The sequence below is a fragment of the Cnephaeus nilssonii genome (genome assembly GCF_951640355.1).
Source record: "Cnephaeus nilssonii genome assembly, chromosome: 2".
NCBI classification, from domain to species: Eukaryota; Metazoa; Chordata; class Mammalia; order Chiroptera; family Vespertilionidae; genus Cnephaeus; species Cnephaeus nilssonii.
The window spans coordinates 12,641,917-12,668,346 of record NC_137073.1 but is presented as its reverse complement, the minus strand read 5'-3'; the positions used below and the strand labels follow the sequence as shown (position 1 = coordinate 12,668,346).

Below are 26,430 nucleotides of genomic sequence, written 5' to 3'. Positions count from 1 at the left end.
TCCTCTGTCCAGGGCTGTGGACCCCAACCTGGATCCTGAGAGGCCTTGGACTCCAGCCCCCAGCCCTATTGGCTCCAGGTGATTTTCACTTGCAGACCTGTCACTTTTCACAGGAACATTTTTGGGGGGATGGGGGATTTGGGGGTTACAGGGAGTTTTTCGTATTTAAATGTCCACAGGAAATTCTTTCAGGATTCTCTAGAACGTCTCCCTCATCAGTTTGGTACCCAAAGCTGCATCTCACTGAAGCCTCCCACCTGGGCCCCTCCTGGGCAGCTGCCAGAACCCACCCCCACCCCCTCCCTGGCCAGCCCTTGGAAGGCACCGGGGTGCTGGGGGAACCCTGCACTGCCTGTCCCAGGCGGGAGCACACGCATGTCCGTGGCTGGGCTCCCGGCTTGCTGTGGGTGCCCAGGGAGGGTCCTCAAACCCAAGATGCACGTGGAGGCTGTGCTGACAAAGACCTCGGGGCCCTTCAGTTTCTGACCTGGCAGGAGCGGGGGGCACTCCGAGAACACAGGGTCCCTCACCGCCTCAGCCGTCTTCCCCACCCTGACCCATTCCACCCCTTCGCGGCAGACAGACGGGAGGCGCACACGTGCCCGCTGGGCGTTCTCAGCGAGTGCAAACGTTTATTCCGGTTTCTTCCGCGCGACCCAGAGTCGGCAGGCCGCTTTGTGCCTGGGCCGGCGGAGCAGCACAGGGCAGGGCAGCCCCGGGTGCAGCAAGGCACAGAGGTGAGTCCTGCACCAGGGACACCAACGCTGGGGACGACCCAGCACCAGGAAGGAGGGAGGGGGGCTACGCCTAAGGGTGCAGGGACTCCAGAGGGACAAGCGGCTCCAGTGTGTATCCAGAGGGCACGAAATGACCCCCGTGTGCGTGCTAAGGCAGCTCCTTGGGAAGGTCACAGCACGAGCAGCCAGCACAGGCTGTGAACTCCCCTCAGGGCGTCCGCGATCAGTGCACCATCATGCCCCACAAGCCCCTCTTCATGAGCCGTCGAAGGGGCTCCGCTCCCCAGGGCAGGACAACACCAACCACGCTAGACTCTTCCCTCCCTGCTCTGGGAAGGGCGGGGGCCGGTCCTGCTGCCCTGAGACCACCTCAGGACCCCAGAGGGACAGTGCAGACAGAAGAGCTCAGGTGGGAAGTGGGGAGGGGACTTCTGCAGGTCGGGCCTGGGCTCTTCCCCGAGGGAGGCCACCGTGAAGGCAGCCGGCCTTCGGCATGTGACCCAGTGGGCAGATGGGGACCTGTGTACGGACACGGCGTGCTGGGCAGGACAGAGGCCTGGCTGTCCCTTTCCCACCGTGCCCCTGGGACTAAGGAGACCCTGTGGAGTGCTGCCAGGCTCAGGAGTGGGAGTCAGTGTACAGAGCAAATGAACCAAGGGCCAACTTCCTAGGGTGTTTAATGTCAGCAGCTGGAGCCCCTCGCGCGCTGACCGCTGTGTACCTAGGCCTCGCTCCGGTACCGCAGGCGGGAGAGCCGGTCCCTGATGTCCTGGTCGCTGTCAGCCCCGCCTTCGGTCAGGTGAACCACCCTGCTGCTCAGGATGAGGTCCTGTACCTTGTGCTTGGCCATGGAGACCAGGCCGGGTGCATCCGGGCTGGCCGGGCCCGTGAGGAGGATGCAGGCGGCATGGCGGCCTGGCTCCAACAGGGTCACTGTGGAGGACAGAGCCGTCAGGGGTCTTGGGACCAGACACAGTGTAAATGGGTGGCGCTCAGGTCCACACCGAGGCTGCACTCACCTTGGAAGGCGACGACGTTGGCAGAGACGTTGGTCAGCTCCAGCAGGACGCCGGGCAGAATGGGGTGAAACATGTAGAGGCTGTGCTGGGTGTCTCCCGGCTCCTAGAATGAGAACCAGCGATGGGGCAGGAGGCTGGCCAGGCTGCAGCCACCTCCGCACCTGGGCCTGGCAGCTGGGCAATGCTGTGCTCATCGCTTATGGGACACTCGACACACTGACCACAGCCAGAGCTGTGTCCCCTGGGGTCCCCCAAACGCCAATCTGAACTCTGCATCTACCTTCTCTACCCCTCTTCCCCCAACCGGACCCTGATCCTCCTCAGCACCCTCCACCTGGAAGGCAGCCCCTTCCCCAGCACACTCTACTTCTTTCCAGATTCCCCTAGTCCGCCCCCAAGGCGGACCACGCCCTGGCCGCCCCTGGGCCAGAGCACTGCCTCATCCCACCCCTCTCCCACAGCTTCTATTTATTTGTACGTGTCCAGTCACCCAATTAGCTCCTTAAGATGGGGCCTAAGACAGGCCTCTGGTCTCTGGCCCTGGCTTCTGGCACGGGCGTGTCCCGATTATGTACTCTGCCCTTACCATCTGGTTGGCACCGACCAGCTCGTGCAGGCCCCAGAAGAAGAAGGCTGAGCGGTGGTCTGCGGTCAGCAGGCTGGCAGACGGAGGGTACCCAGGGAGGCCTGGAAGGGCCAGAGTCCAAAGGACCGCCCCGGTGCTGAGGTCCAGGAGCCGGATCTGGGAGGAAGGGGACAGCATGGGGCAGATGGGGTGGGGTTCGCACAGGCACATGGGCCAGCCCTGAACGAGCTGCTCCCTGGGGTGGAGACTGTCTCCCTGAGGCCCCTCTTGTCCCAGCTCAGCCTCCAGGCCACAGCCCTGTCTGCTGTTCAGACTCGTTTTCCTCAGCGACAAACCAAGGCGGGACACAAAAGGAAGTGCAGCCAACCTGCCTGTCAACGCCGGTTCCATTTTCAACGACCACGGCCAAGGTGTCGGGTTTGTAGTGACCGAGGATGGGTTTTCTAGGGAAGAAGTCACGAGGGGTCTCTGTGAGGAGACACCTGGGGGCAGGTACGCCACCTCTTCTCCCTGGCTAGGTAGGCCCAGGACAGGAAGCAGAGGGGCTTCCCCAGCCCCCCATGCAGGGAAGTACCGCGGACAGGCAGGCCGCCTCTGGCAGAAGCACACTGGTCCTCTCGCCCACCTCCACGGGGCTGCCAGGGGGATGGGCTGGCGGGGCCCGGCTTGCAACAACTGCACAGGCCCCTGGGGAAGAGCCGGTACCTGAGGACCTGGGGCGCGCTGAAGGTCCACCTGGGTGCCAGCTCCTGGCCGTCCAGCAGCACACAGGTGTCCGAACTCACGAGGAGGAGGTCCTCGCCGCCCTTCCCGGGAACGTTCATCAGGTAGTGGATGGCTCCGGAGCTAGAGGAGGTGGCAGCTAGGACAGAGGCTGGAGGCGGGGACCCTCCCCAGAGCACTGTCCACCAGACTCCCACATGCAGCCCCCTAATGCTTAGATCTCTAATTTGAGAATATAAAACCAGACCTCGCTGTGCTTGGAGAGAGGGTGAGCCCACTGCTGGGAACCTTTTCCCTGGTTTGTATGCGGCTTGTCTGCCCAACTCCCGTGTCCGAGCCCAGCATGGCCCCACAGTACAGCAGCCAGGCCCGCAGCCCCTCCACGGCTCCGAGCGCGGAGGACTGGGACCTGGCCTGAGTGACGCCGCCACACCAACCTGTGCAAAAGCAGCCTGTGGTTGGTGGCATTGAGCACGTCCTCCCAGCTGGGGTCTCTCCTCAGCGGGCTGTCTCTCCCGGTCACTTTTTCGTAGACGCCCTTCACAGAGTGCCCACAGAGGGAACTTGCTACTCAAAACACAGAAGAGCCTCAAGTCACCAGGGGCTGCCGGGGGACCAGGACTCGCACACAAAGCCCCGCTGGTAGGAACACACGGGGCCCCCCCTCAGCCAGGGAGGGATGAGACCCTCTGTGGCTTCCACAGCTGGTCAATGATTACTTTGAATCCTAGAAGAAAGCAGGAGCCGAGGAGCCTCACGGCAGCTACAGATCTCATCTGAGACCAGCAAGGCCTCTGCAAGTGAGGCCGTTCGGGGGCCCAGCAGGCACAACATACCGCAGGGGAGAAGGATGTAGTGGGCGCCCGCCCTGGTGACGTAAAGGAGGGAGCCACTGGTCCCATCCACACCGAGGCTGCCTCGGTGGCCAATCTGGTGCCCAGTGCTGCCCGAATAGATGTAGCTGTTAACCTGCAACACATGGGAAGGGAAAGGGGTCAAAATTCCCCTGGTTTGGGGAAAGATTACTTTGATTTAAGTGTCTGATACCAGGGTGTGTGCGTGGTCTCCCACACTAGAGTCCTTCAGGCTCCTCAGGACCCACCCACACCTCAGTGGCACAAACGGGAAGGGCACTCCCGTTCTTGGGGAGGCCCAAGAGCTACGGACAGGGACAGAGCTGCCCCAGTGTGCTGGGTCTGCAGGTGCCAGGGCACAGGGCCTTGGGCAAGTCCCCTGACAGGTGATCAGACCCAAAACCTGCCTGGGAAGTGGAAGACCAGGGAGCAGGGAAGAGAGGCTCCGGAGGCATGGGCTGCAGGGACCCGGGAGGAGAACTGTACCTCCTTGTCCTCTTGAGTGAGAACCAGCAGATCTGGGGCCCCGCTGGCATCGAGGTCAGGCACCTGGAGTAAAGGGCTTAGGATGGTAGCATTCCGTCTGAAGGTGCTGGGATGGTTCCACAGGGTCTCCCCTAAAACCAAGCACACATCAGCGGGCGCTGGCCCCAGGCCCCTTCCACCACAGCCTAACAAATGCACAGACCCTCCCTCTCGCAAACGGAAACACCTGCCAGAGGGAGCTGAGGGCAGGTGCAGGGGAGCACGGCTGTTGAACACACTGAAGTGCACATGTGCGAAAAGACCAGGGGCTCACACACCAGTGTTCAAGCCTCACTTCTGGGAATTGCAGAACTCCACACCCCACCCCTTTTTTGTTGACCCATCTATATACTTTTTTTACATGTTTTTATTGATTTCAGAGAGGAAGGGAAAGGGAGAGATAGAAACATCAATGATGATAATAGAGAATCACTGATCGGCTGCCTCCTGCACACCTCCCACTAGGGATCAAGCTCGCAACCCGGGCATATGTCCTTGCCTGGGAATCGAACCTGGGACCCTTCAGTCTGCAGGCCGATGCTCTATCCACTAAGCCAAACCAGTTAGGGCCCATCTATCTATATAAAAGGCTAATATGCTAAGTGTCCATCCGGGTAATGATGTCACATAGCAATGCGTGGCTTCCTCTCCCTAGCGACGACTAGCCTCCTTGCAGTTTCTTCAGCCTAGGAACACGACTTGCTTTATAGCCAGGTGCAAACATTTCACACTGTAACCAAATGTCTGTGAAGCGTTTTCCTGTGCCTCATCTCATTTGATCCTCATACAAGTCCTGGAGTAGGTAGATAGGAGACTTGATGGAATCCTATTTTCTTTTCATTGGCCAGAAAATGGAGATTTAGAAAGCTTAGACACTTGACCCGACTGAAAAGAAGTAAGAAATGGTGGACCTTGAAAATAACTTCAGGTTTTCTCACTGCACAGAACATAGTCAAACACTGCTGCAGTTAAATATTTTACCCTTTGCTCTCCCTGTGTGATCTACAGTAATAATCTGCTTTGTGTTGATATTTACTGCTGTGCTGCTGACAATTACCTGAATGAGAAGTTGGGGTGCTTCACTGGGCTGGAAAAAGTTTAGCTGCATCAGAAAGCAGGTCTAATTAAGCAAATTTGTTCTATATCTATAACAGGCTAAGTTGGCTATAACCGGTTTGGCTCAGTGGATAGAGCGTTGGCCTGTGGACTGAAGGGTCCCAGGTTCGATTCCAGTCAAGGGCATGTACCTTGGTTGTGGGCACATCCCCAGTAGGGGGTGTGCAGGAGGCAGCTGATCGATGTATCTAGCTCTCTATCTCTCTCCCTTCCTCTCTGTAAAAAAATCAATAAAATATATATTTTTTTAAAAAGGCTAAGTTGACTCGTGCATGCGCAATACATATAAAGCTCTCAAAGCTGATGCCAATCGCACCGTGTGTTTCCATCTGTCATTGTCGATCATGAATTTGGTTGTTTTTGTTGACATTCTGAAGCTGAAAGAAAGTGGTGGCGGAGCATGGAAGTAACAATGGCAATTAATTAAATATGATTGTAATAATGATCCGGGTAGATATAATTATCCCCATGTAACCAAAGTTACCATCATATTCAGAAACGAAGATGGCCCTAACCAGTTTGGCTCAGTGGATAGAGCGTCGGCCTGCGGACTGAAGGGTCCCAGGTTCGATTCCGGTTAAGGGCATGTACCTTGGTTGCCGGCACATGTGCAGGAGGCAGCTGATCCATGTTTCTCTCTCATCTATGTTTCTAATTATCCCTCTCCCTTCCTCTCTGTAAAAAATCAATAAAATAAATTTTGTAAAAAATGGGGAAAAATCATCTTAAAAAAAAAAAAGAAACGAAGATGGAGGACTCGTTTTGAAAGGGACTTGCTCATTCATTGTAAACCAGATCCCAATAATCCGAATGCCACTAAAATGAAACAAATCGCCCTAACGGGTTTGGCTCAGTGGATAGAGCACCGACCTGCAGACTAAAGGATCCTAGGTTTGATTCAGGTCAAGGACACGTGCCCAGGTTGCGGGCTCAATCCCAGCTCGATCCCCAGTGGGGGCCGTGCAGGAGGCAGCCGATCAATGATTCTCTCTCATCATTGATGTTTCTATCTCTCTCTCCCTCTTCCTTCCTCTCTGACAATAAAACTATATTAAAAAATAAAAACTTGAGCATACTAATCACTTAAAAAAAAGACTCAGAGACAACAGTGCAATCGACAATAATACTAGATTCAACAGATGATGCCAAAAAGGAAAATTTTCCCATCAAATTTCTTAAAAGTATTACTCCTTCGGGAATGCCGTGTCATAAATTAGAATTGAAAGTAGGTGCAATCATCATGCTACTGAGAAATCTTAATAGTAAATGGGGTCTTTGTTTTTTTTTTTTTTTTAAATGGGGTCTTTGTAATGGTACTAGATTTATTATCAAAAGATTGTGACCTAACATAATCGAAGTTGAAGTATTAACAGGATCTGTGGAGGAGAGGTTGTTCTGATTCCAAGAATTGATTTGTCCCCATCTGACATTGGCCTCAGTGTTAGACTAAATTTAATCAATTTATCAGTCATTGTTTTTATCAATGTTGTTTTTATATCATGTCTTTGTTGTTATATCATGTTATTGTTTACTTATTAATCAATTTATATATTATTTTTATATACATTTTACTAATTTTCTTTCATCTCTGACACTATTATAGAGAAATGGCAAATAGCGATATAAAAATATTTCTTCTAATTCATTTCCTTTCAATGTGCACGAATCCGTGCACCGGGCCACTAGTTTTCTAATACTTGGTTCTAGAGCACCTTAGGGCCAACGCTGACCCTCCCCACCTGGATGGACGGGGCCTGACCTCTCCATGTCTCAAGGCCCCTCAGGACCCGTCTGCTGCTGGGCTCAGAGGCGGGCCCTCTGCCCCCACCAAGGCCCTGGCTGACTGGCCTGTGCCTGTGCCCTTCACACAGGAGAGGATGACGGCCTCGGGGTTATGCCTGCGAACTGCAGGTCCTGAGGCAACAGCTTCTGACCAGACATAATCTTGTCCTTTTTTTTTATAGAGTGATTCCTCTCTTCTTAAAATACTTCCAACCTGCTCTTTATTTTCCTCCACAGTCTCAAAACCACAAGTTGTAAGGGAAATGTCAGTACCCACCAAACCTAGTGTCAAGGCACAGAATTCCTCAACACCTTGGTAAGCGTGAGTGGCCATCCCCTCGGGGCCTAAACAGCAGGTGACAGGAAGGGCCCGGGGAGCACCCTCACATCTAGAGCACTGACAGGCCCAGGTCTCCTTCCCACGCTGCCCGGCCTGTGCTGGCCCCGGGGGCTGCAAAAGCAGGCAGCAGCCGAGCTCCTCCTCCTTGCGGCCTCCCCACAACGTGCTCCCACAAGCAAGATGTATACAGGAGGGGACAAGGCACAACGGCACGTGACATGGCAGAGGAGCTGTGGTGTTGACTGCTAAGTGGCCGTGTCCTCACAGGGGGTTCCCTTCCACTCTGTGACCATCCTTCCATCCAATCACACGCCCGAGAGCACAGGCTGACCCTCCCCAGAGCGTGCTGGCATCGTCCTCCGTTCGAGAGGCCCAGGTGGAGTGCAGAGGGGACCAGCCTACCTGTGAATAAGTCGACGGCGATGAAAGAACCAGATCTGCCCACAAGGATGCAGGCGGAAGATGCCCCACTGTCCCTCGGGTGGGGGACACCGCACAGCACGAGAGCCCCATCCTGGGCTGCGGGCCTCTCCCACAGGATGCTGCCGTTGGCCCCTGACACAGCAGCCACAAAGGAGCAGGGAGAGGAGAAGCCTGCAGGGGACAGACCAGCCCTGAGGGGCTATGCGCGTAGGACACACCACCAGTCCTCCCTCACACCTCGCTCAGCCCTACCACCAGGCTCGTTCCCTTTATACCTGGGCCCCTAACCCACCCCATCCCCTGGGGGCCCCAGTGTTGACCCCGTGGGGGTCAGTAGCCAAACAGGGTGGGTGCTGAGACTGGCCTTGTCTCTTTCTAGTCCTGCTACAAAGCAAAGACAATGAAATTCCTGAAATTCCACCAATTGCTTTCCCAAATATTGGAGGAGCAAGGATTCCTCCTCTTATAGGGAGTTCCTCTTTCTTACCTTCATCAGCGCAGGACTGGCTGAAATTGTTGCTGCTGTTGGTGTTTTTATAAAGAAAGATAACATCTTGGACCCTGTCCCTGTTTATGTCTTTTGTGGCCAGAAAGTCGTAGGTGACTGCAAAAGAAAACCAGACTATATTCTCCAGGCCGTGCCTGGTTTAAAGGCCAGGCCATGTCTGACATGGCCTCTTCTCTGCTCCTTAGGGTTCAGTGCCAGTTAGAACCTGCCACTGTGAGATCACCACAGGGACTAGCCATTCCCCACAGCTCTTCAGAGCACCAGCAATTCCTCATGCACATGATGGATGACAGTATCAGAGGTTAACCTGTAGGAAGGAGCAAGCAGGACACCTGGGTACCACAATGGATGTCTGAGCACCTTCTATACAGGAATGAATTCCTCCTTACGTCAGTTTGGGGTCGAGAGAGATCACACACACTTACATAGTCATAAGGGTCTAAACCTTCCCCTTCATTCCAAGGCTCCAAAGATAAACTAGCCCTGGCTGGTTGTTCAGTGGTTAGAGCATAACCTGTGGACCAAAGGGTTGCGGGTTCGAAACCTGGTCAAGGGCACAAGCCTGGGTTGGAGGATCAATCCCTGGCCAGGGTTGAGGTGCATGCAGGAGGCAACCCATCAATGCGTGTCTCTCTCTCCACCTCCTTCGTTCCTTCCCTTCCACCCTCTCTAAAAACTAATGGGAAAAATATCCTTGGGTGAGAATTAACAACAAAAATCCCACAAAAAACCAAAACTTTATATTTTAAAATCAAACATCAAAAGAATGGGCCCTTACCTTAAATGGATCAAAGAGCCTGCTGGTGTGGCTCAGTGGATTGAGCGTCCACCCATGAACCAAGAGGTCACCAGTTCGATTCCCAGTTGGAGCACATGCCTGGGTTGCGAACTCAATCCCCAGCTCTTTAGAGCACCAGCAATTCTCATGCACACGATGGGCGTGCAGGAGGTGGCTGATCAATGTTTCTCTCTCTCAAGGATGTTTCTACTTCTCTAGCCCTCTCCCTTCCTCTCTAAAATCAATTTAAAAAATATCCTATCTAGATACAGAGACAGTAAAGCATCAAACAGACTGTCAAATTACAGGGGGAAGGTTAGGGAGAGGTGGGGGGAGATAAGAGATCAATCAAAGGACTTGTATGCATGCATATAAGCATAACCAATGGATGCAAAACTCTGGGGGGTGAGGGCATATATGGGAGTGGGGTGGGGGTGGGGCAATGGTAAGATATGTACACATATAATACCTTAATAAAAAAATTGAAGAGAAAAAAATCCTATCTAATAAAAGAGTAATATGCAAATTGACCATCACTCCAACACACAAGATGGCTGCCCCCATGTGGTCAAAGATGGCCGCCACAAGTCGGCCAGCAGGGCAGGGCAGTTGTGGGCGATCAGGCCAGCAGGGGAGGGCAGTTTGGAGGGGCCAGGCCTGCAGAGGAGGGCAGTTGTGGGTGACCAGGTCAGCAGGGGAGGGCAGTTGGGAGGGACCAGGCCTGCAGGGTAGGGCAGTTGAGGGCGATCAAGCCTGCAGGTGAGGGCAGTTAGGAGTGACCAGGCCGGCAGAGGAGGGAAGTTGGGGGGGACCCAGGCCTGCAGGGGAGGGCAGTTAGGGGCAAACAGGCTGGCAGGGAAGCAGTTAGGCATCAATCAGGCTGGCAGGGGAGTGGTTAGGGGGTGATCAATCAGGAAGGCAGGCAGGTGAGCAGTTGGGAGCCAGCGGTCCTGGATTGTGAGAGGGATGTCCGACTGCCTGTTTAGGCCCAATCCTACCGGGATCGGGCCTAAACGGGCAGTCGGACATCCCTCGAGGAGTCCCAGATTGGAGAGGGTGAAGGCTGGGCTGAGGGACACACCCCTGCCCCCGTGCATGAATTTCATGCACCGGGCTTCTAGTATATATATAAAAGAAGTGGAGTGACCAGAGAGAGGCTGATTCAGTTGCTTTTCATAAACTGACTGCCAATTTTTTTTTAAGGAAGGCTTTTTTTTTTTTTTTTTTTTTTTTGGTTAATCCTCACCTGAGGATATTTTCCCATTGATTTTTAGAGAGAGTGGGGGGGGGGGGGGAGATAAGAGAGAGAGAGAGAGAGGGAGGGAGGGAGAGAGAGAAACATCTTATGTGATACAGACACATCAACTGGTTACCTCCCACATGGGCTGACTAGGGCTGGGGATCAAGCCCACAACTGAGGTATGTGCCCTTGACTGGAATAGAACCTGGGACCCTTCAGTCCGCTTAGGCGATGCTCTATCCACTGAGCTAAACTGGCCAGGGCAAGAAAGGCTTTTTAAAAACTGTTTTTGTTAATCCTCACTGAGGATATTTTTTCCATTGATTTTTAGAGGGATGGGCAGAGAGGGATAAAGGGAGAGTGAGTGAGAGAGGGAAAGGGAGATGGAGGGGGAGAGAGAAACATTGATGTGAGAGAGACATATTGATTGGTTGCCTCCCATACGTGCCCCGACCCAGCCGGGGATCAAACCTTCAACCAGGTATGTGCCCCTGACCGGGAATCAAACCCAGGACCCTTTGGTGCGCAGGCCAACACTCTAGTCGCTGAGAAACACCAGCTAGGGCCTGACTGCCAATTTCATGAGACAAATGAAAGTGTGCTTTGCTCTAGCTAATCCAACTAGAATGTCAGCCAGAGCCCTTCAGGGAGATTGGACTACAAAATCAGCTGCATTTCTGCCACATTTCGGAACAGCCTTCCCTATATCTCTTCTGCCAGGTACTGTTTTCTTATGATTTTTAATTCTGAAAAGTAATCAAAAGGGCCACTTTCCTTTACTGACCCAACCCATCCTTCCTGCAATGGGAGAGCAGACCGCTTTGCTCCCACAGCAGGCCTTCCAGTTTCCCCCCAAATTCCAGGAAAACCATGGACACAGAATTGGCAGCCACTTAGGGTTGACTCACTGTCAAAGGTGACTTCCAGGCTCCAGGACACACATGCAGCCCCCCCCCCCCCCCAGGAGAGCATGGCACTGTGGGAGAGGCGCACCTGCCGAGTTGTAATCGATCCTCCACATCCCCTCCGACACCGGCCTCTCTGGACACGGGATGATGAAGGAAATCACAAACACCACCAAGAGGCAGACGAACAGCGAGAGGAACAAGGCCACCGTCCGGCATCTGGAGAGGCGGGACTGTGGGGGCGCACTTTTCAAATTATCCCCCTTTTTCAATTGGTCCCCCAGATTCTCCTGCAGTTTCCCATCTTCGTTCTTCAAGGGGTGGATTTCAGCTTCTAAGTCCTTGCTGTCCATCGTGCGCACATCCCACAAGTTTACCTTCTGGTCACTGTGTCAACAAAACACGAGGCAGTCAGGGGAGGCCGCACCATCTGACCCCCGAGGCCCTGCTGCTGTCAGTGCTGGGGGACATGGCTGCAGTGGTGACTGTGGGCTACAGCCCAAGAAATAAAAGCGGAGTAAATGTTTAGGGTGTCACAGATTCCACTTAAGAAGGTCTTTTTAAACATATATATGTTTTAGATATATGTTTTATTGATTTTTTTAAAGAGAGAAAGGGAGAGAGATAGAGAATTAGAAACATCGGTGAGAGAGAAACATGGATCAGCTGCCTCCTGCACACCCCCTTCTGGGAATGTGCCCACAACCAAGGTACATGCCCTTGACTGGAATAGAACCTGGGACCCTTCAGTCCACAGGCCGACACTCTATCCACTGAGCCAAACTGGTTAGGGCTAAACATATTTTTTAATTGACTTTTAGAGAGAGGAAGGGAAAGGGATAGAGAGATAGAAGCATTGATGAGAGAAAAAAAAATCACTGATCGGCTGCCTCCTGCACACCCCCCACTGGGGACTGAGCCCGCAACCCAGGCATGTGCCCTGACCGGGAATCGAACTGGTGACCTCTTGTTTCCTGGGCTGACCCTAAACCACTGAGCCACACCGGCCGGGCAAGAAGGTCCTTAATTCAGAAAGGCAAATTGGTTGTACAGAGCCAGTACAGGACATATTTCATCCTTCATACACTGATATTTCTTGTCCATTGACCTGGGATAAGCAGGGCAGTGCTGGGTCGGGGCTGATAACAAGCCCGTACTTTAAACATTGACTAAGCCCAGCCAGCTCATGCCTGGGGACCTCTGTCAGCCTCTGCCAGCCTGAAGCACAGATGGAACAACCTGGTGGGATCCAGACTCCACGTTAAAAGTGCTGAGTGGCCCTAGTTGGTTTGGCTCAGTGGATAGAGCATCAGCCTTCGGACTGAAGGGTCCTAGGTTCGATTCCGGTAAAGGGCACATGCCTGGGTTGCGGGCTTGATCCCCATTGGGGGACGTGCAAAAGGCAGCCAATCAATGATTCTCTCTCATCATTGATGTTTCTATCTCTCTTTCCCTCTCCCTTCTTCTCTGAAATCAATAAAGATTTAAAAAAAAAAAAAAAGCGCTGAGTGAAGGTGAGCCTCTGGAGCCTCAGCCTCGCCCTCACGCACTCTGTGACCTGGGCCGCCTTGACTGGACCGCCTGGGTTCCTCATCTGTAAACGGGAAACAATATGTACTTTAGAAGACTGTGTTAAGGGTTAAATGAGTAAGTGAGGAGAAAGCATTTAGAACAGAATTTGACGCATATAAAGCACTCAAAACACAGGCTAGTTATTATTAATAACAAGATAAAATGTGTTACAAGTCACGTGGAGGAGAGTGGACAGCTGCATGGAGGGACACGGGGCTGCGCACAACTTCGGAGCCTTTACGGCGGAGAACAAGCTCTCTCCTGCCCTGTCCCCTCCCTGTGGCTGGACCGTGGGTGGGTGTGGTGAGCAAACCTTGAGTGACCACCTTGGAAAATAAGATGGAAAACAGTTTTGAAGACGATGAACCCACAAAAAGAGCATGGGTCCCTGATAGCTGGAAACCACCACCATCAATGCTTGAGTTCTCTATACTCTTTTATGTAAGAAAGAAACACCTTTTCCTCCCTGGCTGCTTGAAGATCAACCTTCATCATGAATGACACAGAAACTATCCGGACCAGGAAGTTCATGACCAACAGACGACTTCAGCAGAAGCAAATGGTCATTGATGTCCTTCACCCTGGGAAGGCAACAGTACTCAAGGCAAAAATTTGGGAAAAACTAGCCAAAATGTTTAACACCACACCTGATATCATCTTTGTATTTGGATTCAAAACCCACTTTGGTGGTGGCACGACCACTGGCTTTGGCATGATTGATGATTCCTTGAATTACGCAAAGAAAAATGAACCCAAACACAGACTTGCAAGACATGAGAAGAAGAAGACCTCAAGAAAACAGAGAAAGGAACGCACGAACAGAATGAAGAAAGCCAGGGGGACTGCAAAGGCCAATGTTGGTGCAAAAAGTGAGCTGGAGATTGAACAACAGGAGTAAAGATTCTTCGGTGACGGTTGTGCAGATGTTTCATGAGAGGACTAATAAACTATAAAAGAAAAAAAAAGAAGCCCTAACCAGTTTGGCTCAGTGGATAGAGCATCGGCCTTGGGGACTGAAGGGTCCCAAGTTCAATTCTGGTCAAGGGCACATGCCCAGGATGTGGACTCGATCCCCAATATGGGACGTGCAGGAGGAAGCCAATCAATGATTCTCTCTCATCATTGATGTTTCTATCTCTCTCTCCCTCTCACTTCCTCTCTGAAATCAATAAAAATATATTAATTTAAAAAAAAAAGAAACAAACTTCTATCTTGTGTAAGGCAAGATGTTTGTTGTCTTGATCCTTTTTATACAGTCAAACCAGTGTCCTAACACAAATTATACTGAGAGAATGGAAGGGATCATATGGGCCAGAGTGAGTTGTAATCTTCACCTAAAGGAAGTCAATGACTCCAAATGGGTAAATGAGAATATGCCAGCAGTTAAATGGAGGGGAGCCCTGGCCGGTTTGTGGGTAGAGCGTCGGCCTGCGGATTCAAGGGTCCGATGTTCGATTCTGGTCAAGGGCATGTACCTTGGTTGCGGGCACATCCCCAGTAGGGGGTGTGCAGGAGGCAGCTGATTGATGTTTCTCTCTCATCCGATGTTTCTGACTCTCTATCCCTCTCCCTTCCTCTCTGTAAAAAATCAATAAAATATATTTTAAAAATATAAATAAATAAATAAATGGAGGGGAGTGCTGGCTCCATGGCTTAGCGGGTTAAAGCACCTGTCTAGTAAATGGAGGTGAAACCCAGAAGAAACAACAGACACTGTCTTCCTGTAGGAATGGGCTAATGGAGGATGGAAGGAGACAAGATGTTGTTTTTGTTATAAACTTTTTACTTTTTGACTTTAACTGTTTCTCTCTGTCTAGTAAAAACTATTAATTTTAAAACCTGCTTATACACCCACTAGGGTAGCTTTAGTTAGAAAAAAATAAGAAGTGACAAGTGTTGGTGAGGATGTGGAGAAACTGGGACCCTGTACACTGCTGGTGGGAATGGAAAATGGTGCAGCTGCTGTGGAGGACAGTTTGGCGGTTCCTCAAAAAGGTAAACACGGAATTCCCACATGATCCAGCAAGTCCACTTCTAACCCAAAAGGAATGAAAACAGACTCACACAAAAACCTGTGAACAGCTCTAGCCAGTTTGGCTCAGTGAATAGAACGTTGGACTACAGACTGAAGGGCCCCAAGTTCAATTCCAGTCAAGGACACAGGCCCAGGTTGCGGGCTCAGTCCCCAGTAGAAAGCATGCAGGAGGCAGCCGATCAATGATTCTCTCTCATCATTGATGTTTCTATCGCTCTCTCCCTCTCCCTTGCCCTCTGAAATCAATAAAAATATATTTAAAAAGAAAACCTGCGGCCCTAGCCGGTTTTGCTCAGTGGATAGAGCTGACAGCCTGCGGACTGAAGGGTCTCCCAGGTTCGATTCTGGTCAAGGGCATGTACCTTGGTTGCAGGCACATCCCCGTTGGGAGGTGTGCAGGAGGCAGCTGATAGATGTTTCTAACTCTCTATCCCTCTCCCTTCCTCTCTGTAAAAAAATCAATAAAATAAAAAAAGAAAAGAAAAGAAAACCTGCGAACAAATATTCATAGGTTCATTATTCACAACCCAAATGTCCATCAACAGATGAATGGATAAGCAAAATGTGCTAATTCTGTACAATGGAATACTATCTGGCCATAAGAGGAATAAAGCAATCCTATACCACAACATGGATGAAGCTTGAAAACATCTGTGCTCAGTGAAATAATCCCGACAGGAAAGGTCACATATTGTATGACTCCATTTATATGAACCATCAGGGATGGGCAAATCCAGAGAGGCGGAAAGTAGATGAGTGGTTGCCAGGGGCTGGGGGAAATGGGGAGTGACCGCTAATGGGTGCAGGGTTTCCTTTGGGGTGACAAAAATGGTAGTGGTGGCGGCGGCAGTAAAACCAAATGTCACTAATGATAAATTTTATGTTGTGTGTATTTTACCACAATTTAAAAAGAAACCCAAACAAACCTGTGTGCATTCTCCTGAGAGCGGAGACATGTTTAAACATCGAAGTTAGAAAAGGTGTATCTGTCAAAGGTAATAAGTTCAACATAGGAAATGATACAGTGACCGCACCAAACCCAAACACCTGCCGTGGGTGTGGGGGAGGTGGGGCAGGGTGTCTGTAGGGGTAACTCGGGAAAAAGCAAGCAACAGAACCTGGGACCAGGCCTGACCAACAGGAGGGCTGCTTACTCAGCAAATCTGGTCACTCTAGAAATCACTAAAACACAAATTCATTTGGCAAAGGAAAGAAGACTGAATGAGCAATCAGAATTCTGAAATCCTTGATTTTAAAAGCTCTAATTTTAAAGTTAGAGCTTTAAAATGTTGGGCAAGAAACTCAAGCTCTCAGAGCTAAGAGCTGCCCTCATCTGTCAGAAGACGGAGCATCTACCAGGAGACAGCAGGAAACCGCCCTCAGACTGCCTACGCAAGAGCGAGGGGCACCTGTTCAAAATGACACAACTATTCACATTCAGTCTCTGCCCCTCTTTCCCAGGCCTACCTCTGCAGGAGCACCTGGACGCCGTGTTCAACATTAGCTTCTGGACAGCCACTGGCACATCTGGTGGTTGGGTCTGGACAGGTGGGTCTGGGGATTAGAAAGCTGGTGGTGAAATGCATCTCGGGGCAGCCTGTGGATGCGTCCTGTGAAGGATGTGGGTCCTTCCGGAGCCAGGACTCTCCGCCTTCCCTTGTCTGATCACCCCATTTTGCCATCGGATTATGACTACTTTTCTCTTGCCCCCTGGCCCCTGAGTGGAGAGTCCACTCCCACTGCCAGCCAGCAGGAAAGCAAAGCCAGGGGAGGAACAGCCTCTTCCAGTAATCAAGCCGTCCGAGGCTGCTTTTAGGGGTGCTGTTTTCCTTGGAATTGTCCGTAAGCTCAGTAAAGTAAAGTGAATCCAAATGAAGAGCCCAATCTAGTTAAACTTCTCCTTTTCCTCACCGGTCTTAGGATCCCTAAACTACGTGGGTCCCTAAAGCTAAGAACAAAGGAAAGTGCAAAACAAACAGTACTGATGATTTGGAATTTTATTTTTTTTAAGTCAGCAATATACATAATACATCTGAAAGGTATAAAAGTATAAATCTCCCTCCCTCTTATGGCCCCCAAACTCAAGAGGGGAAGCATGTTAGCAGTTTCTTATGGCTAGAAAGCCCACTGCACTGACATGCATAAAGTATGTTTTTAAAATGTGACCAGAGCCCTAGCTGGTTTGGCTAGTGGGTAGAGCATCAGCCTTTGGACTTAGGGTCTTGGGTTCGATTCCAGTCAAGGGCACATGTCCAGGTTGCAGGCTCGATCCCCAGTGGGGGCATGCAGGAGGCAGCCAATTGATGATTCTCTCTAATCATTGATGTTTCTCTCTACCCCTCTCTCTTCCTCTCTCTAAAATCAATAAAGACATATTAAAACAAAAACAAAAACACTAGGTTTGAGGTGCATTCTCCTTGGGGCATGCACACTCCAATCTCCTTTTCAAATGAATGTTCTTTCTCCTAAAGTCTAAGGGTCCCCACAAGACTTGCAACCAGGGGAGAAATGGGCCAGGTAGCTCGTCCCAAGCTAACCCCCCCGAACCTGTCTCCAAGGCCCCCTTCTCTGACTTTCCAGTGAAATAAAGCAGCCCTGCCTACCCTCTCCTGCTGCTTTTTCCATCCTAAGTCCTTTCTTGCTTCACTGTCCCCAGCTTTAATACACATATTCCCAAGATAAAAATAAAAATAGAAACCTCAGGGCTGCCCTGGCTGGGTGGCTTGGTTGGTTAAAGCATTGTCCTCTACACTAAAAGGTTGTGGGTTTGATCCATGGTTGAGGCATGTACAGGAGGTAACCGATCAATGTTTCTCTCTCACATCCATATTTCTCTCTCTACCCCCCCCCCCTAAAATCAATAAAAAACATATCCTCGAGTGAGGATTAAAAAACAAACAAACAAAAAAAGCCCTGCCCTGACCGGTTTGGCTCAGTGGATAGAGCTTTGGCCTATGGACTCAAGGGTCCCAGGTTCGATTCTGGTCAAGGGCATGTACCTTGGTTGTGGGCACATCCCCAGTCGGAGATGTGCAGGAGGCAGCTGATCGATGTTTCTGTCCCATCGATGTTTCTAATTCTCTATCCCTCTCCCTTCCTCTCTGTAAAAAAAAAAAAAAGTCAATAATATATATATATATAAAAGCCCTGAGTTTGATAGGCTCTTTTCTTTCGGCATTTGACAAATGTTATGCCACTTCCTTCTGGCCTTCAAGGTTTCTGACAAGAATTCTACTGTCGCCCTGGCTGGTTTGGCTCAGTGGATAGAGCGCCGGCCTGCGGACGCAAGGGTCCCAGGTTCGATTCCGGTCAAGGGCATGTGCTTTGGTTGCAGGCATATCCCTGGTGGGGGGTGTGCAGGAGGCAACTGATCGATGACTCTCTCTCATCGATGTTTCTAACTCTCTGTCCCTCTCCCTTCCTTTCTGTGAAGAATCAATAAAATATATTTAAAAAAAAAATTCTACTGTCACTTGAATTGGTTTTCGCCATTTAGTAACATGTCAATTCTTTTTTGTCTTTAGTTTTCAGAAGTTTAATTATAATGTCTTGGCATAGTTTCTTTGGGTTTACCCTGTTCAAGGTTTGCTTAGCTTCCTGAACCTGTAAGTTTACATCTTACGCAAAGTTACGAATACCGCCAGCCATCATTATGGTCCTGGAGCAGCAGCAGCACCTGTGGGAGGTGTGGGGGTGGGAGAGCTGCAGGCCCTCCCATGGGGACCTGCTCTGAGCAGACTCAAAAATAAAGTACAAGAGGTTTCTTTCTAAACGGAATTTGTAAGTCTGTAAACTCAGAGCTTTTTTTTTGGTTTGTTTCAAATGGCAACTGCTAAATTTCAGATAAAGATGGAATAAGAGAAACTTTAAGGTATTTTGCCTCTAATATCACAATGAAGAATCTCAAACCACACACCTGTTTCTATGGAAAATAATATAGTAATCAATAAACAGTAATATAAAAATAAATTGTTTCTCTTACAACTGTAAACCTACTTTTGCCCCACCCTGTATATGAAATTAAATTAATGCTTTCCAGATACCAAAAAGAAATTAAGCAGTTTTCATCTATAATAAAAGCTGTGAAGATATAACAGATGAAGAAAAAATAATAAAGGAAAAAGATCATGAGGTTAAGAGATTTGTATTTTTCCCTCATTTTCACCCAATGTACTTTCACTTCTAACAAGCTAGTATTCTTGAGGACAGAAATTAGAAATTGAGTCACAGGATTTTCAGACCGTCACTGATCAGAATTTTTTTTTTTAATCAGAATTTTTCCCCATCAATTCTGAGTTTTCTGAAATGATAACTATAAAGTCTGCATTTTAACTTAATGTCCAATAAAACAAAACAAAACAAGAAGAAGAAAATGTGAGGGATGAGAAAGAAAATGTATCAATATGAAACACACATTAAGGCAAAATATGTGACTCCAAGGCTAACCTGAAGTGAGATGAAAACACATCCCTGTGTATGGATTTTCAAATAGGTTACTCGCCCCATTCCGCACTAAGGAACTATGAGGAAGTAGACACACCCGGCAACAGTGGGTGTGTCTGTTAAAGGCCACTCCTGTCCTCCTGAGACTGGCCAGTAAGTCAGGACAAGTGGGACAGAGACACTCAGGCCTTCAAGCTCCTGACCCAGGAAAGCGGCAGACCCGGGTGGGCGACACCAGGACCAGCTGCGATGACGACCAGTCGGTGGAGACCACAGGGCCTGGAGGGGCACACCTAGAACACTGTGAATATTCTGCTGCAACGCTCCCCTGAGACCTCCCCTATTCCCGCCTGTGAGACAGAGAGAAAGCCTCAGACCCAGGACCAGCTCCTGCTCTCCCTCAGGGGAGCAGTCCCCACCTTCCTCTTTCCCCCACTCCCCCCCCCCCCCACAGGCATGCATCTCCTAAACCCTAAAGCACCCCCACAGGCTTGCAACCAGGGGAGCAATGGGCAGCAGCAGCTCATCCTGAACCTGATCCCAAGGCCCCGTTTTCTCTGACTTCCCACGAGCTAGGGCAGCCCAGCCTGGGCTCTCCTGTTGCTTCTGCGCTCAGCCCCTCTGCTTTCACTGTCCCCAGCTTTAGTAAGTGGTCCCCATAGCCAGTCACCTGGACTCGTGTTGTGAAATTTTTCCTACATGAAGTTAAGAACCACCAGCTGCCTTGAGCAGACCCACCAAGGGCCAGACCCCTTTCCGGTAACATTCCCAGAGGAGTTACGCCATCCAGGGCGGAGACTCTAATTAGGAGGAAAAACAATAAAATAAAACAACAGTTTATGTAACTCACTAACTTCCAAGGGCAGGAAAGCTACAGTACACACAGGAAGGAAATAAAGGGTATCTCCTTTTCCCCCAAGAGTTCTTTCTCTGGGAAGAGAGAACTGAGTCAGAGAGAACATAAAGTTAGAAGAAAAAAAGCCTCACTCTAATTTCTTTTTAATAGATAAAGAAAAAAAAGCATAAACATTCTAATAAAAGCAGGAGGAAAACTGCCAGAACAAATAATTGGCAGTTCTACAGATATTATGAAAGTAGTGGGGGGTCTAATTTTTTAAACCAAAACTTGGTAACTGTTTTTCTGAGAAAAGGTCATTTCAAGGTACCTTAATAAAAACCCTTCCCTGCCCTGGCCGGTTTGGTTCAGTGGAGAGAGCATCGGCCTGCAGACTGAAGGGTCCCAGGTTCCATTCTAGTCAAGGGCACATACCCAGGTTGCGGGCTCGATCTCCAGTAGAGGGTGTGCAGGAGGCAGCCAACCAATGATTCCCTCTCATCACTGATGTTTCTATCTCTCTCTCCCTCTCCCTTCCTCTTTGAAATCAATAAAAATACATATATTTTTTAAAAACCTTCCCCCTCCACCAATTTTAAAATTTTGAATTTTACAGCATTTTTTAAAGGAAATTTCAGACAATGAGCCAAAGAGATCAGATTTTAAAAGTAAATACTTTAACCTAAAAGGTAGTTTGCACATTTAAAAATTGGTTTACATTTTTAAAAAATTTTAAACTGCATGTCTTAAAAGTCGTAATTTTGGTTTCATCTGAGAATTTTGAGAACTTGGTGCTATAGTTTGATCTCTGTGAGGGAATAATGAGGAAGGCTCACTTCTGTGCACCCAGAAATCCTAGCACAGCCAACTGAATGCTTCCCACCACTCAAAGATGACCTACTTCTTGCATTCCTCAACCACAATTTTACAGTGTAGACCCTATTTAAATCAAGGCTACTTCAAATTTAAATAAATAAAGCAAGAGGGGGAAAAGTGTACCTGCAAATTAAAAAAAAGAGAGAAAAAAATACGTTCATATAAGCAGAGGAGATACTTGGAGGAAACAGCAGATGTGTTTTTTTTAATGGAGAAAATATGTAAGGAATACTTAGGGAAAAGCTCTGATTACAGATTAACTTTATTATCCAGCTTCACCAACTAGTAACAGAAACTGAAAGGATCCTGTCAATGCTTGAAAAAATCACTTTACTACTCTATCACTGTGCATTGATGAGGTCAAAGGTCATTCTTAAAGTCTGGGTGAAAGAAGAGATTTCTTTGGGGAACTCTTACCTCTAATTTATACCCAGTTGGACTATTTTCTGAAAAATAGGAATTGTACAGAACAGCATCTTGTCATGTAGAGTAGTCCCCCTTAGCCATGGTTTCAGTTACTCATGGTCAACCATGGTCTGAAAATATTAAACGGTAAGTGATTCCTTGAATCAAGTGACCACATACACATAACTATTACAGTATAGTGTTATAACTTTTATTTTATTATTAGTTTTACTGTTTTTCTCTGTCTGTGCCTAATTTATAAATTAAACTTTACCATAGGTACATAAATATAAAGGAAAAAAAACAGTATACATAGGGTTTGATTCTGTGGTTTTAGGTATCCACTGGAGTCTTGGAATGTATTCCCCATGAATAAGGGGGGGGGGGGGGGACTACTGAATTCATGGAGCATTTGTGTGGTTTTTTAAAATATATTTTTATTGAATTCAGAGAGGAAGGGAGAGATAGAAACATTAATGATGAGAGAGAATCATCTGTCGACTGTCCCCTTTACATCCCCCCTGGGGATTGAGCCCTCAACCCAGGCATGTGCCCTGACCAGGAATTGAACCGTGATCTCCTGGTTCATAGGTCAACACTCAACCAGTGAATCGTGCCGGCCGGGCTCTGTTGTTTTATTAAATTGCCTTTGTCCACTTAGCTTGTGCTATGACTTGACCAGTAAAGGAATCCTTATTTTCAACACTTTCCATATGCTGGTCTCCTGCCTGGGAAGCCCCCTCTCAGTCCTCCAAGCCTCAGCTGGAGCAGCATCAAGCCTGTGTGAGCACTGCTGACCCGGGGTTAGCCACCTTCTACCCCGGAGAACTTGGCCTTTTTCTTTCAAAGCACTCCCGATATCCTTCCTACAGCTGAGCGAGAGCTATTTAAGGGCGGGAGGACTCTGTTGCATCCCCCGTGCCAAACACGTGGCAGACACTCAGTAAATGTCAGTTGACTGGAGGGGAGAGAGCTTTATGGAGCCCTGGACAAGAGGACAAGTACAATAAATAAACCACAATCCGTCTCTTCACTCCAGGGCCAGTCTTCTTGCAGATGTCACGATCTGTCATTTCTAATTGATCTTATAGCGCGTGTGCTCAAATGCTTGCCCCTAAAGCTGGCAATTATATATAAGAAAGGGTTAAGAATGTGTTTTACAGTAAGAGGCCTATGTCAAGGTCAAGAGTGGCCCCAAGTATTCTGATAGTTCCACCTGGGTATTTGGAAGACACCCACAATATCCAACTAGGCAGCGTGGATTTTCCGCTGAGCAAAGCAAGAGTCAGACAATGACTGCTACTGTTCAATTGTTTACAGCTGAACAATAATTTCCTCTCTTCACCAAGCAAATAAACTCAAAACAAAGAATAGGCCCTTAATCATATTTCAACTGAGAACAAATTTTAAGGTGACAGTGCCCAGATAAAGGCAAATGCATTACAGCATATGCAGACAGCAGCACTCACAAACCTCAATACCCAGTTCTTTCCTTTACACAAGTGCAAAAGGTTTAAATTAACTGAGGATGGCTCACAGTAACTCCTAAAAAATAAGTTGAGGAATATGTATCTGCATTTCAGACAAATAGCTATTACATGGAATCAGTTGTGTAGGTTTGTCCAGAAAATAACATAGAGTAAACCTTTTCCCTGAATTCTAAAGCAGATTTTATTTTCTTTGACTCCCCTAGGAATCAGTGTTACCTTTATCCATACATTAAGGGGTGGGGGAAGCAAAAACTTTTTTTGTATGTTTCCTGATCAGGGATGGAACCTGCGCCTTGGTGTATGAGGACAACACCTAATCTACTGAGCTACCTGGCCAGGGCTTCATTCTCCTCCTTTCTGATACCACATCCAGGCAACCTAAGCTCCATGAAGGATTTTACAAAGTGAAAGAGGGAACAAAATTCACTAGATTTGTGGGCTTTATATAAAGACCAAGTTTGAGTGAGATATACAGTATGTTTTGAAACATCCAACAAATTGTGTAGATTCTAACTTATCTATCTGTTCAATTTAGCTCCTCCTTCCAACAGCCACTGCTTTAGGTCATCCTATCCTATATAATAAAAGGCTAATATGCAAATTGACCTAATGGCAGAACGACCAGTCGCTATGATGTGCACTGACCACCAGGGGGCAACGCTCAAGAGAGGAGCTGCCCCCTGGTGGTCGGTGCGCTCCCACAGGGAGAGTGCTGCTCAGCCAGAAGATGTGCTCATGGCTGGTGATCACAGTGGCAGTGGCGATGGCGGGAGCCTCTCCCGCCTCCGCAGCAGAGCTAAGGATGTTGGACTGACGGCTTAGGCCTACTCCCCTAAACCATCAGTCGGATCCCCCTGAGGGCTCCTGGACTGCAAGAGGGTGCAGGCTGGGCTGAGGGACCAACCCCCCACCACACCCCCCGTCAAGTGCACAAATTTCATGCACCAGGCCTCTAGTATTTCTATAACTTACTTGAATTTCTGCAGCCCTCTCAAGTCTTTTTTCCTTGAAGTTTTGAAAGACAGCATTCTAAGCTATCTCCTGATCATCTCATTTGCCTGCTTAAAATTTCTTGAAAGACCCCTCACAATTTTAGAAAAAAGCTCAGAAACCTCTGTTTGGCTGAAGGTCTTTCACCACCTGGCTCTTTTTTATATATATATATATATATATATATATATATATATATTTTTATTGATTACAGAGAGGAAGGGAAAGGGAGAGAGAGATAGAAACATCAATGATGAGAGAGAATCATTGATCGGCTGCCTCCTGCACACCCCCTACTGTGGATTGAGCCCGCAACCTGGGTATATGCCCTTGACCGGAATCGAACCCAGGACCCTTCAGTCCACAGGCTGACGCTCAATCCACTGAGCCAAACCGGCTAGGGCTCACCACCCAGCTCTTGCCTACCTCTAGTACCATCTCTCCCCAAACACTATGCCTAACATTTGTTCCCCTAGTCACACTGCTGATCTTTGGTACACACTGTTCCTCTGCCTGTCTTCACCTAGTAACTCCCACTATGCCTGCCAAGCACACTCAAACCTGACCTCCTTCTTCACTCTGCTCCACACTCAGAGCTATAGCTGATAAAACCATAATCACCTAAGTTACTCCCGAATGCCTGACTCACAGAAACTGTGAAATAACAAGTGTTTGAATTTGTGGATGAAAAAAGGTAATAAATCATAAATTCCTATGTTTCTATATCCCTCTCCCTCTCTGGAATCAATAAAAAATATGTATATATTTTTAAAAATCAACAATGAGAGAGAATCATTGATGCGCTGCCTCTTGCACGGCCCCAGCTGGGGACTGAGCCCACAACCGGGGCATGTGTCCTGATTTGGAATCAAACCAGCAACCTCCTGGTACACGGGACAACGCTCAAACAACTGAGCCATGCCAATTGGGCCAGGTTACACTAGTTTTAATGGTTTTCTGACACTTGAAGCCTGCAACAAGAACCCAGAAAACTGGTCAAGTGCCCTAATAAATGTCCACTTAATATCAGGATAATCTCCCTTATTTCATTCTTCCCTCCTCTGTATTTCCTCTTTAGCATGATCCATATTTTGCTTTTATTTGTCTTATTTGTTATCTTTATCCTCCTATAGATTTAAAGTTCCCTGAGGATGGGAATTTGGGGTTTTGTTGAGTGCTATATCCTCAGCACCCAGAACTATGCCTGGCACTAAGTAGACATTCAGTATTTGGTGAGTTCATCTAATCTGCTGTATGGTCACTGAGCTGCTGTATGGTCACTGAGAAATTGCAATGGAAAAAGAAAGAAGTGGCACAATCTGGAGATGGCATTAGAAAAACATTACAGCCAGCACTTGGAGATGAGCGCCAAACACAAGCGCCTCAGCGGAAATCACAGGGTTTCCTAAAGAACAGCAAGTAATTGCACATGCCTATCCTGATAACTTATCACCCTCTCCTTGTTAGCTCTCAGCCAATCAGTTCATGGAGGAGCTGGAAACTCTTTCACTGTGTTCTTTTTTTTCTTTCTTCCCCCTTTTAAACTCTGTCTGGCTGTTGTTCAGTAAGACAGGCTATCTCTGAGTGATCTTCCCCACAGATGAGTAAATATCAGCTGAGCTTTGGGTTACTTTGCCAGTTGGTTTAACAATGTCCTGGCAAGACGACATGCCTATCTGACCCTTGTGAGAGACTTCTCACGGACATTCCGTTTGGTATAGATGTTTTTCATTAGGCAACACCCTCAAGAGTGTAAGTAGCAATGCCTAGCTTACCTACCTGCGCAGGCAACACGGAGTGGGAAGTTTCCTAACTGGGATTTAAATCCTGTCTCTGAGGTAAAAGGGCTCCAACTCAACGCAACCAAGTCCAGGCTGTGGAAACCGGATCTGCCGACCCTCTGGGGCTGGACGAGCCGGCAGAACTGGCCGGCCCCAGCTTCGGCTGCAGCCTTCCCACCCACACCACTGCGCCGACACGCGTGGACTCGAATACCAAGGGGAGGTGGGCGCTAGCATGGGCGGCGTCCCTCGGGGCTGGGGTGGCCGAGGCGGAGGAACCGGGTACCGAGTGAAGCGGTGGGCCCCGGGTCATGCACACGGGAAGAGGAGGACGCGAACGCTTTCACTCACCTGCCGCCGTGCCTTCTCGCGTCCGCACGGCCCGCACCGCCTTGCACTCCTCAGCCCCGCCCCCAAGCTTCACTTCCGGTATACCGGGGCGGGGCGGAAGCGCGCCGGAATTGGCC

General features: G+C 49.0%; 2 protein-coding genes across 2 annotated transcripts; one reads left to right on the top strand and one right to left on the bottom strand.

The window, feature by feature from the left end:
• Positions 1-612: 612 nt before the first annotated feature.
• FAM234A (family with sequence similarity 234 member A) lies at positions 613-26,416 on the bottom strand. The gene is made up of 13 exons (XM_079782907.1): positions 26,315-26,416; positions 16,611-16,697; positions 11,625-11,923; positions 8,593-8,709; positions 8,085-8,276; positions 4,406-4,536; positions 3,902-4,034; positions 3,503-3,632; positions 3,048-3,188; positions 2,710-2,785; positions 2,343-2,498; positions 1,757-1,859; positions 613-1,670 (listed from the first exon to the last, which is right to left on the bottom strand). The coding sequence occupies exons 3-13, from the start codon at positions 11,887-11,889 to the stop codon at positions 1,459-1,461; spliced, it is 1,656 nt and encodes a 551-aa protein (XP_079639033.1). The 5' UTR covers positions 11,890-11,923; positions 16,611-16,697; positions 26,315-26,416; the 3' UTR covers positions 613-1,458.
• LOC307106399 (small ribosomal subunit protein eS24-like) lies at positions 12,487-16,592 on the top strand. The gene has a single exon (XM_079782930.1). It carries the CDS (start codon positions 13,602-13,604, stop codon positions 14,004-14,006), a length of 405 nt encoding a protein of 134 aa, XP_079639056.1. The 5' UTR covers positions 12,487-13,601; the 3' UTR covers positions 14,007-16,592.
• Positions 26,417-26,430: the final 14 nt, after the last annotated feature.

Bases quoted from the DNA above. Each gene is read 5' to 3' on its own strand.
- FAM234A (XM_079782907.1), bottom strand. From the start codon at position 11,889: ATGGACAGCAAGGACTTAGAAGCTGAAATCCACCCCTTGAAGAACGAA. The intron at 8,277-8,592 runs GTAAGAAAGAGG...TGTCCCCTGCAG, and splicing joins CCAGTCCTGCGCTGATGAAG to GCTTCTCCTCTCCCTGCTCC. The intron at 4,537-8,084 runs GTAGGCTGGTCC...GCTTGGTTTTAG, and splicing joins CGCCGTCGACTTATTCACAG to GGGAGACCCTGTGGAACCAT.
- LOC307106399 (XM_079782930.1), top strand. From the start codon at position 13,602: ATGAATGACACAGAAACTATCCGGACCAGGAAGTTCATGACCAACAGA.